Source organism: Argiope bruennichi, chromosome 1 (assembly GCF_947563725.1).
Source record: "Argiope bruennichi chromosome 1, qqArgBrue1.1, whole genome shotgun sequence".
In the NCBI taxonomy this organism is placed as follows: domain Eukaryota; kingdom Metazoa; phylum Arthropoda; class Arachnida; order Araneae; family Araneidae; genus Argiope; species Argiope bruennichi.
The window spans coordinates 7,721,614-7,739,028 of record NC_079151.1 but is presented as its reverse complement, the minus strand read 5'-3'; the positions used below and the strand labels follow the sequence as shown (position 1 = coordinate 7,739,028).

General features: G+C 27.0%; 1 protein-coding gene across 2 annotated transcripts in view; it reads right to left on the bottom strand.

Moving 5' to 3' along the window:
- Positions 1 to 17,415, bottom strand: part of LOC129978958 (protein RCC2 homolog) — a 52,677-nt gene that overhangs the window by 24,166 nt on the left and 11,096 nt on the right. For both annotated transcript variants that reach the window (XM_056090675.1, XM_056090676.1), the window contains exons 2-6: positions 12,194 to 12,284; positions 6,816 to 6,956; positions 2,694 to 2,825; positions 1,352 to 1,440; positions 868 to 982 (exon numbers count right to left, since the gene is read on the bottom strand). In XM_056090675.1, the coding sequence (XP_055946650.1) occupies positions 868 to 982; positions 1,352 to 1,440; positions 2,694 to 2,825; positions 6,816 to 6,956; positions 12,194 to 12,284 (568 nt within the window). The remainder of the gene's footprint in view (positions 1 to 867; positions 983 to 1,351; positions 1,441 to 2,693; positions 2,826 to 6,815; positions 6,957 to 12,193; positions 12,285 to 17,415) is intronic.

Here is a 17,415-nt window from a genome sequence, read left to right as displayed (position 1 = left end):
TTTAGCATTTAAGATAAGTGAAATCTAATTAAATTACAAACATGGGATCAAACATGAGAAAAATGAATGGGAGTCCAAAGTTCTAACCACAAATCTATCTCTGATACGCTTATGCAGATTATGTATTCAGTCAATACTCAGTTATAAAAAAATATTAAAAAAATTGTGTTTTTTCAGAAAGACACCTATATAAATAAACTTAAAAAACAAAACCTTATCTAAATATAAAATTTGACCAGAATTGTTAGAGTCATTTCCAAGAAGCACGAAATAACAAGTATTGCTCATTTAAAGTTATAAGATTTGTAAATCTAAAAAAATCATTTGGTGCAGCAAATACTCTAATTTTACTTTAAATAAAAATAATTTACCTTAAAAATAAATATTTTTGTCCATATTTATAAAAAATATGTTAAGAATCGATCAGTGACATGCTTATTGGCTAGTATAAACTTAAAAAAATTACACAAATAAAAAATACATTCCTTAAGATAATTTAGATCAGTTGGGGCAAATGTTAAGAAATAAGCCAAAAGCTTTCTATTCCATTCAGTTCTTTTAACTTTAGATCTCACAACTGAGTCACAGAAAGACTTCTGTGCCCTTGCCTTCTGCTGCTGTTACAATTATGGGCGTATTATATAACAGAGAAACAACACACCCACAATTCTGCATTTTGTAATTTAAATATAAATGAACTTGTGTTCTAGACTTTCATAATTTAGTTCTAGATATAATTTTGCTAATATAGTTTTAGTTTCATATGCTATGAAACTAAAACTATAATTTTGCTAATGTAGTTTTAGTTTTCAAAAGGTTCAGGCATAATACTTGAAAATACTAACTTCTTTAAAGGTTAAGAATTACCTAATTGTCCATACTCAGGGCAACCAAAGCTATACATGCCACCTTTGACATCAACAATAACACTGAATTCAGCACCACAAGCAACTTTTATAATAGACCTTCCTTTGAAAGAAACCTAGAACAATTTGTTTAAATTAAATAAACAGATTTTTTATTTTTGTACTTAAGCAGAAGAAAATTTTCACTATTATAATTATTTTCTATTCTTTTAGTCATATATTCATAATTCATTAATAATAATCTTACCTAATACAGATATATTTTTTTACTATATTGAAATCACAATTCAATTAAATGACTCATTGGACTAATAAAATTCTAGAAATATTAAAACTATATACTTTACCAATAATATACATACATAAATTTCAAACTCTAACATGAGAAGATGAGTAAATAATTGATGACAAAACATGAAACAAAGCAAATTAAATAATTTGTAAATAAAATATGAAACTATGTACAGAATGGAGGCGTAACTCACCTTTGTAGGAATATTAATGGCATTATTTTGGGATCCTACACCACACTGGCCCATTTTATTGTCACCAGTAGCATACACAATGCCTCTTTCTGCAGGAAAGCACCAAGAATTAATAAAACATAAAATTACAAACAGTGTTTGTAATAAATGTAAAATTATTAACATGTTCTGTTTAAACAATGGGGGGGGGGGCTCTTCCTTCATAGTAAAACTTATTTTACAGCAACCTCTCTGGAATGCTCTAATAATAGAGGTATTAATTTACTATGTAACTCCTGCAAAATTTTGTAAAGTATTTTATTCAATAGATTAGTTTTGATAGCTGAATATATAATAGAAAACTAATGCATTTAAAAAGCAATGCCTATTGTGGAACAAATTTTAACTTGAAACAATATTTGCAAAAATGTAGAAAGCATGAAATTGGGATACATCATTCATTGTTCTTAGAACTGTCTTTGACAATAATATAGGAAATAACAGATTTTCCCACCCCTAAAAAGTTTATAAAACTTGCAAATTTTGGGGGAAATGTGAAGAAGATTTAAGATACTACTCAAAAGCTTAGATAAATAATGACATAGTGCTTGCAGTAGCTTCTTTTCAAAACTGAGTTTTTTCGTGTTCTTAATAGACAATAGTGTTTTTTTTTGGGGGGGGGCTATTAAGGAAAATACATGGCAGACAACAGATGGCAGTACAAAATCTAATTAATTTTTTTAATTGATTTATACCACCAATTAATCAGGTTTTTATTTAGGAAAAGAAATCCCTGTGCTTCTACAAAAAATATGTTTCTTAAGAGCTTTACTGTATAAAATATTCTTTATTCATATAATATGAAGTCCAGACTGATAACTGATTTATTTATAAGCTTTTGTTGATTTACTACCATGAATTTCATAATGGTTCTCTTTACTTCACATTCATTAGAAAAAAAAAATGTTTTGATTTAAATTGTTCTGAAGAAGAAAAAAAATCAAAACAATTGCAATCAAACTGTTTATATTTACCAAACATGTACCAAAATACTTACTTTTGTACCAAATAAAATATTTAAAATTATATGAAAATTTATTTTTTATAATACTGTGAGCAGAAGGCAATATGAATTCACTGACAAATGAAATTCAGAAATAAAAAATTAAAACAATTTTAAAACATCTTTTATTGTCCTCTAAAAATTAAAACTGTTTTTATAAATTTATTTTTTATTTTTTAAATTCATCACTATACTAGTATCTTATAATAATTTTTTTTCTCTTAAATTCATAGCCAGTGAACCAGTAGACATGAATCTATATTTAATTGATAAAATGATGAATTGAAAATAAAATTGTACCAGAGAGAAATAAAGTATGCGATCGACCACAAGCTGCAGAAATAATATTGTGGTCCTTCAAAGTCTCAACAATAGTTGGAATATCTCTTCTCTTATTATCACAATGACCAAGCTGGCCTTTATCATTTCGACCTAAAAATAAGAAATATAAATTTAATCATGGCAATCTAGATAATCTCTATATACAATTAATATTAATGTATACAATATTAAGAATAAAAATCTCTATATACAATATTTAAGGTGTATTTAAAATAAAGGAGCTTGACTAATCCAAAGTGAATATGGTAAAGATTCAAGGTGTATTATGCATGTGTGGATATTTGTTCTAGTATCACTTTTACATAGCCCAGGCTCAGATGTTTCTCAATGATCAACTAAAATCACAGTAGGATTAATGTCTCCCTTCCCAAATCACCTTCTGGGAAAGGTGAAACTGAATCACTTAAATATGAATAGCAAATGGATCAAATGATAAATTTAATTACCATGTTTCAACTGAAAAATGGTGGGATTATAATTTTTCTTATCAAGTTCTTAGCATGATAATTATCCTTAAAGAAGGAATATTATTCAAAGTATGTAAACATTAATGTTTCACTATTAAATTAAATACATTGAAATTTAAATCAATTCCTATCTCCCCTCCATTCGCTGAGTAAGAGATTCTTTGAAAAATATTTAACAAATGAAAAAAATATTAGTATTTATACATATTTTTTTTTAAAATATGCTATGAAAAGTGTTTGAAAGATAAATCTGCCTAATCTGAGAGAGATTATTATAGTTTTAAATTGAATATTATTTTAATACAGGAGGAATAGACAAATTTTATCTTTAAAAATAAGTAGTTTATAAGCACTTTTTAAGTCTCTTTCCGGCAAAAATTAAAGACCAACATCAACATAAAAGTTTTGATTATAGAACTAAGTTATGATGAAATTGATGACTTAGATGAAGATGAAAGATGACTTAGAAAAAAAAAAAAAAAACTATTCAGTACTAAAAAATAGAAATAAAGAATACCACTAGTAACTACTGCATATTTTTCCTAAACTTTAAAACTAAGTTACTTAAAATGCTTTTCTGGAAGTTTCTCATGAAAATCTAATTCAAACGCTTTCAATTCACATTTGAAATAATTTATGTACATTACAGTCTGCTGCTTATATCTAATTCTTTAGTAATGTTTATTGAATGAATTCCACTATATTGTTTTACAAGATTATAGAATAAATGCTGTGAAATGCATGATATTCATTCGAATTTTCCATCTCAATATTTTTATTAATAATGAATCCTCTTTCAAGAGATGTTTGTCCATGAGAAAGAATGGAAATAATTTTCAAAACCTTCCACAGTTTTGTAAGCTTATTGACTTAAAAAAAAAAAAAAAATCATCCAATCTCATTTTTCTGACATTAAAATTCTTGAAATCGAATAAGAATAATTTGACTACATTTTCAAGAAATCTATATACCCTATTAGAACAGCAACATAATCATCTTCATCTATTTATCTTTTCTGATGCAAAAGAATTTTGTTTTCACACTTACTAGTTTTCTTTGCCATGCATAATTCACACTTGCCAGTTTTCTCAATCATGTTTATTGGGTCAATTCATATAGCATTTTACTAAACCATAATTTATGTAAGACTCAATATGTATGTCAGCATTTTTAAAACAAATTTATAACAGGCATATTTCAAAAGCGGATAAATTTTGGGGGATATTACTTTCTTTTTTTTTGGAACGTAATTTTTTTAATAATTTATCTCCTTGTATACATCACTTACTTTATCAATTGCAAAATAGGATTCATTATCAGAAAAATTAAATTTACATAAGCTATTTACTGAAGAAGTTTCAGTCAAGAAATTTTCTTTTAAAACTTTAAAAAGAACATTATTTTACTTATTTAAAATATCAGATGTACAAAAAGGCAACAGTGCACCATCACTCCGATACATTTGAAGAAATGGCTTAATGTGATCTGCAACACATGTGGGGTTAAAAAAAAGAACATCACAGGTTTTAATTTATTTCTAGTAGCTTTGGAAAAACCTAAAAATGAATTACAGGCAACTTTGGGAAATTTATAATTTTCAACTAATTTTACATAATTTATCACATCTTGTCAGATTTCAAATGCACGTTGTTTCACTGGCGCATTGCGATTACAGAATTTAAGAGATAATTTTTTAAGCTTAGAAGATTCCAAAAATTCTTGTCTTTGACTTTTACAGTTGCTTCTCCCATATTAGAAATATAAAATTCTTTGGAGCACCATGAGAATTTTGCTTTATATTTGTTTTTGGAAGCCTTCAACCATTCAATGTGTGTTCAGTGTATTCATTTTTTTAAGTCCATAGTGAATTGAATACACATTCTCTCAGCATATTAAAAAAAGAAAAAAACTTTAGCACAAAAAATATATGCATTAAAAATGTTTCAACAGTGTAATTTCCTTCTTATGATTAGACTTTTCATCAAAGAATGAGACAAAATAAAGAAAATTTAATCAGATACTAAGTCAAATTTAACTTCTAGAAAATTTTATTTTATCTCCAGAAAGAAAAATAAGCACCTGGTTAAGAAGTAAGCACTTTTAAGGCCCTTATAGCAGCAGCATAAGAAATAAGCAGTTTGTAATGACTTTTAATGACACTGCTATGCACCTTCTAATAGAATTTGAGTGTCATAAATAATATTAATAAAACACTTTTTAATAACATTATATTGTTTCCTATATTCCACAAGGAATTTGATTGGAAAGAGATTCAGGAATAAAATGTCAGAATTTCTGATAGTTTTAAATAAGTAGACCTCACTATAAACTTTTATCTACGAGAAGAAATTTTTTAATTTATACTCACTGAATCTATAAAACTAAAATAATTTCCTTGCAGTTTTGTAGAAATAAAATTTCATATTTAAAATTATATGTTTTTAGCATTTTTGTTTAATGATTTGTCTTTTTGACAAACAATACAATTAAGACAGTATGATCACATTACTGTCATCATGGAATTAATTTTTCATATTATACATAAATATTCACCTTAAGGTATACACACCATAAATAACAGAGAACTGTTGGTGAACTAAAACTTTCCACATATCAAATTAAGAGCTAAATCCCAGATTTCCTTAATTATATCTTTACTGATGATGAAAGTGAACATATGTATGTCTGTCTGTCAAGTGCTCTACAAACAGATCATAAAAATAATGTTACTAAATATAAAATAAAGACTTTAAAAAGGCGGGAGTGTGTTGTACATCTTAGTAATTTTCGAATTAATTAAATATAAATATACAAAAATTTGAACATTCCTCCCCAATAATTTCTAAAAATATTATTGTACAAAAATAATTTCCATATTTTTTTTTTTTTTTTTTTTTTTTTTTGCCCCAAATAAATATTTAAATTTAGCATTTGAGTAAATATTTTCTTTAATTTATTGATTCATTAACAATATTTATTTTTAATTTTTTTGCAATCAAATTATGCTTAACAACAGCATTTTAATTACAGTGTCAAACCAACCTCTGCTTTTCACCAAATTTTAAATTACTTAATTTTCTCCAATTAAAAAAATCATTAGACCTTGAATCTTTTTTCCAACCATAAATTTTAATTTACTTACAAGACATAAAAAGGAATAATTTTTCATAGCTACTTTACTTATTTTTCAATCTCTTTCAGTCTATGAGTTAGGCTACAAGAAATGAAGTGAAAATTTCAAAATTACATTTGGTTCTAAGATATTTTTTCATCATAATTACATTGGATTTAAATGTTACTTATATTTTATGTGATTAAAGATAATGTGATAAGAAGCCTTTCCTTATAACTAGAATTTAGATATTAAAAAAGGAAGTTCAGGAAATGCAGTTAAATAAATGTTAAAAGGTAAAAATTGTATTGTAATTTCAAGTATAAGCATATAAGCATTTTGTTACACGAATATTTATATAACAAAGATAAATTCGAATAATTTAAACGTAAAAACGTAAATTAATTCGTAAAAATTTAAACAGCTTGTTATTGACAGCTGTTAATATCTAATAAAGGACTATTTTTCTTAATTAAATATAATTAAAAAATATTCACGAACCCCATGTCATAACTTGTCCTCCTTCAATGATGATAACACTGTGAACAGCACAGCTGCCAGAGAAAACTCCTGTGACCCGAATTCCTTGAAGAGAAGCCAATCGATGAGGTCCCCATAAATTCTTACCAACAGCATCTTTTGCTGAAAAAATATTCAAGACTTTCTTAGAGCAGGCAGAAAATAAAATAAAAAGTAAATAACTAAAATCTAACAAAACAATCTGTTCAATTTAATAAGTTGTATTAATATAAGATGTTTAAATTATGCAGAAAATCAATTTCAATATACAAAATGTTTACTGTAAATTATTCAATTTGATTTACGTAGATAACTAGATTTAATTAACTTACAGCGGTGGCCAAAATCATGGACACTTTTGAAAATTGTTATGTTTTTTAACTTTGTATGGCTATAGAAAATGTTACATTTAACAAAATGGAAAGTCTTGTATATCATTTTAAAGAGAATTTAATACTGATTTCAATACAAAAACAAAATTCAAATATTTGCAACACAAAATAGTTGAATGGCAATAATTATCAAAATACATTAGATGCAGTGAGTTAAGAGGTACTTAGTATTGTAGCTTCACATCGATGTTTCATGGAGCTAATAAGAGTTTAAAGCTCTTCCTTCATTATTACATGATTCCAGGAAACAATTATAGCTACAATTAATTCTCTTTTATTTGATGGATGCCTCATTCATACAAGAGTTTTCAAATGGTGCCATAAGTTCTCAATAGGACTGAGGTAAGGACTGTTTCCTGGAAATGAAAACAATTCTATGCTCTTTGTACTAAACAACTTTTTTGATATTTTTGCTTTGTGGCAAGGAGCTGAATCTTGCTAATAATAATAATATATAATAATGATGATGATGATGATGCATTGTTGGAAAAGAGATAACTGATTGAAGGTATAAGTTTTGGCTCTAGAATAGTGTCAATGTATTTACTTAGATTTAATGTCCTATCGATAACATGAAGGTGACTAATATCATCCGCTGACATCATCTGCCGAGTAAAGATGCAGCCCTTCGACTATTCTATGCCTTACATATTTCTGCTCATCAATACTGAATAACAATGTCTTTGCTTCATCACTCCATTTAACTTGTGAACTACTGATCATTTATCCAATTAATGTGCTCCTTTGCCCACAATAATCTTTTCACATGTGGCTGCAAATTCAGATAAGGGTTTTTTCGAGGAATTCTATACCTCTTAGTCCAACATCTAATAATCTTTTCTTGATTTTCCTAGGACTAATAAAAATGCAAGCAATCGAGTTCTGATGGCCACTGATGACATTCTTCTAAATTGGAGACAGTCTTGTTATTCCTCTGCCATCAACAGACATGGTGCAACTTTTTTTTGGCCTTTTCCTGCTTTGTTTCTTATTTAAATTGTCTCCTGATATCATAAACAATACTTTCAGACTCTAAATGTAATCAGTGAACCACCTACCTGCCTTGCAATTTCGACATAGAAAAGACCATATTCTTGTAACACAATAATTTTAGTTATGTTTCTAGGTTCCCAATCCATTCTTTTCACTGCTTCTTGACTAAATATTAGAAATATTTTTTAAAAAAACCTACAAAATATTAAAAAGTAACAAAATTTCTTACTTGCAATTAGATTACATAAAAATCATTCTTCCTTCAGCAGAATGAAGTACAATAATGACTTGCTCCAATTTCAAACATGATGTCAGCTTCTGCTGGCAGTTATTGACATTTGATTGGTTCCCAGAACAAGAGCAGCGATTGGTCAGGATAAATAGAAATTACAATCCACTTCTTCACTGTGTTTGTTTTCCAGATTAAAGTAAGGATAACTTTTTTGTATTGCAAATAGCTTTACTATACAGGTTTTTAGCAGGTATTTTCTTTGTAGATTGCTTTTCTGCACCCAATTTTCTGCAAGATTATTTTCTTAGAATAGAAGTTGAAAAATATCATTATTTATCAAGTCATTATATTGCATCTTCGAAAAATCAAACAGGCTCAAACTATCATCACTGCACAGCTGATTAGCCTTATATTAATAATAAAAGCCAGCATCATTTTTTTTTCAATTGAAATGAATTATAATAAGAAGCTATATAATTTTAAAACAGGTAAGGTTGCCACTCAAATATGGGAAAAAAAATCCCAAAATTAACACAAGATCTGAATTTGAAAATTAACAATGCAATAAAGTATTGGTAACCCTATTAAAAAAAACTATTTGACAGCTACTAGTTTAGAATTAATAAAAATAGAACAATATGATAGAATAATGTGTTACGCAAGATTTAAATTAAATAAAAAAAAACAGTATTTTCCTTTAAATTGTTATATTTTTATTGAATAGTAAAGTACACAAGATAGGGTTAAGTATGGAATAACACATAGGACAAATAGTCTCTATAGCTTTGCTGGCCCATATGACAGTTTTGTTGAAATTTTTCATGACCATTTTGTATAAATGTGGCCGCATTTCATTGATGCAGCATTGAATTTCCTCCTTCAATGCACACATGCCTGTGGGCTTGTTGGCATAGACTTTCACATCAAATAATCCCATAAAAAGAAACCAATAATGTTAAATCACACGATCCAGGGAGCCAATTCTCAAATTTTGGAACAGTAGCTGTCAAACTTTCATTATTTTTGAAATATTGTTCAACAATGAAAACACATCATTCTATTGTGTAACACACCATTTTTAGTAACCCTAAACTATGAGCTGTCAAATGGTTTGTGTGTGTGCATGTGTGTAATTGGATTGCCAACAATTTACTGCACAAATGGTGCCAAATTGAAATCTTGCCATCAATTCTGGGGCACCCTTTATATTCAAGATACGAGTTAATGTGCAAATAGCACTGATGTGCTAGTTATAATGAAATATGGTTTTGTGGGATGGAAAAAGCAAGGGAAGGGGGGGGGGTAACAATTTTATCTTATTTGAAATAGCATATTAAAAAAATGCTTATATTTATGTACAGAAAATAAAGAATTTTGTCTTTATTTATTATCTAGAACTAAATAAGACAAAATTTATATATTAGGGGGGAGGGATATACTACCTCTAATGCTCTTTAACAATAAGTCCCAAAATTAAGGACTTGGGTCAAATAAAACAAAATTTTTTATCATGATAAAAATTATTTAATGATTACTTAATAAAAAATATTACAAAGCAAGGTTACGTTTTTTTTTAAATTCATTTTTGCCAATTCAAATATTTGGACATTAATTTCTTCACTTTTTTCAGCCATCAGTTTCATGGAGCAATTGGGCCTAATATGTAACAAATAAAGTACAACATTTCTGTAGGCCTAACATAAATTTTTTTAGCTATTTCACTTACAGTGCACATATGTGAAAATATTTCCAATATATCATTGAATGCATTAAAGGACGTATGAGATGCAACAAGTTTTAATGTGCTTAATAGTTCACCTTTAAATGACTTTTTGAACAAAAATATTTGAAATCTGCTTAATTTCGGATATTAAATTTGACGTTTTCGGATTTGATGCATCATCTTTTCATGTATTTCTTTTAAATACAGTCCAATATCAATGATGAATCTTTTGATCTCGCACATAGTCTTGTTTTTCTCTTTTGGCATGACTGGTATGTGCCTGATTTCATATATTATCTAGTTTTATTATCTTCTTACAAATGGAGCAATAAATAAATGGATTTTGAGGAACTTCTTGAGCCCATTTAGCAAAATCAGGATTGACTTTTTTACCTGTCCAATTCATATTAAATATGGATATTAAGCAGCTCATTGTTTAAAAAAAATCTCTAATCAAATTTTAATAAGCTCACAATTTCTCAAATGATAAGCTAACCATTCCATAAACTTAAGCATGGTTAACTAAATACCACCTTACTTTCGAAGATTGCTAACCCCATCAGAGAAATTCTTTCACACATTTACAGAAGTCTAGCACGTGCTCATTAGCTACAATTCGGGAATATCATTGGAGAAGAACAACTGTCCCTCAAATCGAAACTGAAATGATCTATAATGAAAAAAACAGTGTGAAAGAAAAAAAGGCGAGTTTCCTCATTACACAATTATGAATGGTATTGTTTCTTTTTAGAAGCTATCATTAAGATCTTTTATTCTTTCAATCTTTACAGATCAGCATTTTTCAGATAGGAAAAAAAAAAAAAAAAAAAAAAACCAAGAAAATTAATTCTCCCATAAACAATTTTTATTAATCAGAAATACTCTCTCATCAATTCTGTTGCTATGAAAAAGTGTCATTATCATCTTTAATAAAAGTATGACGTCATTGTAAGATTTTCAGTTGAAAGCAGGTTGAGCAAAAATTTATTTGCACTCCGTTTTTTGAAAAGTGAAAGCCCAGTTCTTTCCGAAAATTACATCAGGGTTGTTATTAGTTGCTCTTTTTATGATAATAAAATTCCAAGGAGTTGCCAAACCCTTGAAAGAAAGCTATCTTGGACTGCTGTTGCTGTGATCACTTTGGCCACATTAGGCATCAGATGTACAGAAATGATAATGTAAAATCCTTCGTGCACATGCATGGCACGAAATGATGTTGTGGGCAATTTTCCTCGATTTTTAGAAATTTTAATGAATTTCCTGATTTTTCCAGATTGATAAAATTCCCTGACTTTTTCCTGATTTCCAAATTCTCTCACCACCCTATTTTTTTATATGTACATTGGTGAATTTGAAACTGCAAAGTAAGGTCATAATAAAAAAAGTAACCTACTAAAAATTAGATTATTTTATTGCATTATTCATCAATTTTTCAATTCCTCAATTTTTTTATTTTTTTTTTTTTAATTTAGCTTTCTTTTTTGAGGAGTGGGTTTCAGTTTTGGGAGTTCAGCAAGATATTCTTAGGTATAGAATGGATTTTTTTATTCAATCCTTCAAGTATTCAATGTGCAACATCTTAAGAAGTTGTTAAAAACTGCTATATGAAAGATAATGGTTGGTTGAATGTAAAGAACTTAACTGAACAGTCGTTCATCTATATAGATACTACTATTTAATCAAAATCAAAAATATTTCATAATTTTATAAAGCACTTAAGTCATAAATATTTATGGATGGTGGTATGATGTTATTTGTTAACTAATATTGATAACATGGTTGCTGTAAAATAAAATATAAGATAGTTAATGAGTTCTTTTCACAAATCTGTAATTATAGATTTGGTAAATAAGAAAAATTTGGATTTCTAGATACATTCAAATCATAATCATTTTTCCAGTAAATAATAAAATTTATATTTGCAACTCATTTTTTGAAAGAAGTTTTTATAGAAAAACTACAAAACAAATTACAAATGTAGCTTCATGTATGAAGACTGTAAAATATCAATTTTAGTTACCATTTTTGGGTAATTCTCTACGACCAATCAAATCCCAATTTGTACCTCCACAAAAAAGTAGTACTCCAGCAGTTTCAGGTCCTTCTAAGCGCTTGAAGGGCGAAAAAAATTTATTAGGAAAAAAATGACAATGAAAAGATGAAAATATATATATATAACAATACAGTTAGTTACCCATAAAATGTATATGCATTTTGAAAAATAACAAAAATTTAACCCATTGAGTGTCTTATGACTCACAGGGCTAAATCTATTTTCCATGCTCAGTCAAAAAACAGTTAATTCATATTTTCATAAAATTCTAACAATAAAATATCGAAATTCTGGGATTTTATAAGGTGAAAAAGTTAGGTTTGCATTTATAATACAATTGTGTCTTAAAAACTAATCTTAATTTTTTATATCTTAAAGCAACTGGGTCAAAATAACTGTGCACTTAGTAAGTTAAATAGATAAACCTACTACAATATTTGAATCTGAATTTTTATAAAGGAATAATTTTCCAAGACTATTCCAAATTAACTGATATTTGATGAGATTTCTCAAAACTTTTAATGCTTAACATGTGCAATATTTTAAATATTACTAGTTAATAAAAGTGAATGTAGAAAAAATGTTCCATTTCATACAACATTAACTGAATAGCCACAGTGTAGTAGTGACTGGAGGACAAACGAATATAGATGCTCCAAGTGCAAGCATTATGGGATGCCATCGAGACAAAATGCAAATTAAATACAAACATTTTTTTTAATTAATATATCATAAAGGATAGTAAAATAATGCCATGCTTCAAATACCATCTATATTGACTAAACTAATGATGATGTCTCAAAGAGGGAAAAATTATATTATGCCTTAGGTGCCCATTACTCTCAGTAAGCCACTACAAAATTTGTAGGAATGATCCTCCTTGCTTGACAATGAAAAGACAAGCAAACAAATTTAATTATGTTAATAACATGATTTGCACATATGTTCAGATTCACTGTTTCAACTACATCTCATTTTAGAAAATAATGAAATTATAAAATGCAAAAAAAAAAAAAGTTATATTTGGAAGTTGATAATAATGTCAATGATCTGTTACACACACATAGCAAAGAATAAAAATCTTATAAAATAGGCAAATAATATATGTATGTATTTATGTAAAACAATGATTTGAAGAAGCAGTTATTTTTTAGCACATTTTATTCTTCATAATTTAAAAGAAACAATTTAATTTTGATCTTTTTCCAAGATTTCTTTATCCAAGACATGGCAAGAGCAATGTAGTGAATAAATTGAATAAAAAGATAGAAAGCAGGAAGGAGATTAAACGAATCTTTGGATCTTGTATAGTTTCAGAAAAGAATTTGTCAGCTCAGCATTTTGATTCCATGGGAAAATTAATAGTCTGCGCAACTCAGAAGTTACAGTACAGATGGAGCTAGAGCAATGAAGAAAGCCTGTGCAATTCAGAAGTTATAGTAAAGACGGAGCTTGAGCAATTAAGAAAGTATTTTTAGAGTAAGTTAGAAATTATTACAATTCCCCTCCCGCCTTCAGAAACCTTATACAACAGATAGGTCCTTGCCATCATTAGATTATGTAAAGATGAAGCAGATTGTTACATATGTTTAAATAATTTCAAAACTTAATTGGTTACTGGTTGCGGCTCGACACAACTATTCAATAAGCAAAATTACAAATAATAACAAAATAATTACAAATGCATAAATATTCAAATGCAATAGAATAAATAAGACAAAGAAATAATATTAAATAAAGACAAATTTCTATGAAATATTTGATTTCAGTAATATATTCATCATATAGTGCCATATAATAATTTTAATATATTAAGATAATATTTACAAATATATTTGATGACACTTTGTCATTTATTCATGACTTAATTGGAATTTTTCTAGAGAATGGAAATATATTTTAATTTAGATTTTTGATTAAACTGTTTAGCTAAGAATCTATTTAATTTTTAATAAGCATTTTCAAACATATTTTTAATCTTATTTATAAATTATTTCTTAAATCCACAATTACTCACTGTCACAATCTGAAATATAAAATTATTACACTCAGAGGTCTGAGTAAGAGGAGGGCACTCAGAAGAGAAATGTTAAAGTCAACATTTTTATTTTCAAAGTCGTGTAAAAAAACTGAATTTACATCAGCCATTTTTAGTCAATTTTGTTTTAACTTTTTTAATAGCATTGGCAAAAATCATAGTTAAAGCAAGGCAATGTGAAACAATGTTTTTTCTTTAGGTAGAATGGTACAAGGGAACATTACTGCTAACAGAAATGACCATAGATCTTTCAACGATCCAAGTAGGACTAACCGACATTGCATCTATCTTCTAAAAAACTAAACTTTTTTTCCTTCTTTTATTTGTAAATTAACATCAATCCATCTTTCCTATTATAGTTTAAAGTGATTTGATCCCTAAAAGCATGAAAAAAATAGGCAACTACATTTGTATGTGTGCGAGTAAGAGTGAATGTGTATATGAATAAAAACATTTTCCATGCTCTAAACACAATTCTAGCTTATTCTTTATACCAAATTAAATTTTTAAAGCAGAAAATGTTCATAGACATTTTCAAAAACATTTATATTTTTATTCAGAACAAATTTTATAAATCTGGTTTGCCCAACATTTCAGAAAATTTTAAATAAGCCCTTCTCAATAATAATATCAAATATCTATTTATACAGACTTTCAAACCAGCAATTATTAAACCATATCCAATTTAATTTAATTTACCAACATTATATGATGAATTTGTTTAAATATAACAATGATTCATAGTAATTCTAAAATTTAAAATATATCAGAGTGCAAAATTGCAGCAAAAATTAAGGACTTTTAAGCATATTTGCTAAAAAAGATTAAGTGTCTTTGTACATGTAAGCATACATAAAACTGCATAATTGTTTTCTACTTCCTAATAATGCAGCTTTTAGTCAAAAATTTTAATTTAAAATTGATTTTAAGTTTGTACTCTTCAAATTTTAATATATATTTCTATATTTGAAAAACATCATCTATTGTAAAGCAAATGTCTTTTGGGTTGCATAAGAAAGTATCAATACCAAAAAATAAAATCAACTTTCATAAGATTAAAAATAAAGACATATGATCCTTTTAATAATTTTTAAAAATTAACAAATTACGTTTCATTTAGATGGAAGCATCATTTCTGAAAATGTCTGTATTGATGTAAAAGCATAGCAAGCGAAAATTTTGTATTTGATTTTTATACACCAGACAACAATCAAGATTAAAGATGGTGTGATGGAAAGTATAAATTTTCTACTGCACTAACTCACTTTATTTAGTAATTTTATTTGCAGTTTTATAAAGCTAAGAGGTAAAGCATTTCAAAATGTCTACCATCATAACACTCGTAAAACTGCCACAGAACAATGCCATGTTCTAAATAAGTTTCTTTTGATTTTTTTTTACAGAAAAGAATAGTAACATTCAGAAATGATCAGACTATGAAAAAAAAAAAAAAAAAAAAAAAAAAGCTTGTCTTAACTGAAGTTCAGTAAAGGTCTTTTTTTAATGTTTAACATTTTAAAACTATAATAAAAGCCAGTTTTTTTAACCTATATGAAAAAAATTCTTTCTTTAACCAAATAAAATTACAAAAAACACAATTATTGATTAAAATGTGATTCATAAGCATTTTATGAAGAAATGAAAATGCTTTAGCAAGTCATAGTATTCATATATAATGAAAAGAAAACAAATGAACAACAAATGAAAATAAAAAACAAAGTTAAAAAAAAAAAGTTGAAGCATTTTTTTAAAAATATTTTTTGATGCCATCATGAGACAATAATATATTGCAATACTTCAAAATTTGACAAAACTTGTCAAATGTTATTCAATGCATTGCTTTAAAATTTTTTAGATTAAATTAAGCAGAGAAAGTTTTTCATAATCATAACACTGACAGCAGTAAAATAACACAAAAGGAAACACGCAATAAAGATACAATTTTATTTTAGAATTTCATTATAAAGAAAATTTTTGTTACAAATTGAGTCCAAAATTAATTTTTCTAAAATTACTAAAACTATAGAAAAAAATTCATTCAAACAAGACTGATATCATTGAAAAACTAAATTTTTTAAACCTTTAAAACAGTGTAAAAATAATTTTTGGGCAATAATTTGTTTAGATGTTGTAGCAAAAACATTTTAAATTTATTTTTACTTTTTAATTAAAATTTTGAAAAATCGATTTTCATTACGCCTCTAATATCCAAGAAATAGTAACTTCCCAGATTTCATGCTCCTAAATTCAATAGTTTGTGATGCTCATTGCTCTGTCAACCAGGACAAATCTTTATGTGTAAAAAGAAATTTCACTAGGAAAAAAAATTCTGCAAGAGTTACAAAAAGAAAAAAATGTTATAAAGTGATAGAATCTGAACCCTGATGGAAAAAAGTTTAGAAAAATGTTTATTTCTTTAAAAATTTTATATTCACTAGAATTTTTAAAAAATAAAAACTAAAATTTGATAAGATTGGCCTGAGAAATAATAATTTTCAAATGGATGAGGACATTTAAGAAAAACATCATGAAAGAAATTAAAATAATTGGAAACTTATGGTTTCAAATTAAAATATAGTAAATTTTATGCACTCAACTAATGTAATTACACACCACAATTAATTTCAGTTTGATATAGTAGAGTAAAACCCCTTTAATAGATCATGCAAAGGATTGCTCCAAATTACATATTAATGAGAATAATGATTGAATGCATAACATACAGACTTCACTGTAAGTGTTTTTCAAACACTTTCTTCCATGTTCGATATATCACTTTGGCACACTAAATTCATCCTGCTGCATTCTTACTTTCCATTGATAGGACCTACCTAAGTATTCTTTTTTTTAACAAAACACAAAATATTAAACATACACTTACCAAGCATACATTAAATAAATTAATCAACATTTATAACATTAAAAAGTTTAAATGTTTTTCAATCAATACTAATACATGCAGTACATATTTCTAACTGTTCTATTCAGATAGCTTTTCCAGTATTTCAATAAATGGCAATGTGTATTGTTGAAGAAAGAGTAAAAAAGAATAAAGGTTCATTAAACACTACCTTAATATGTGTTGGAACTCCTGAATCCATTTCACCCTGGATTCCTTTTCTGAATTCTTCATTTTTATTTGTTTTATTTC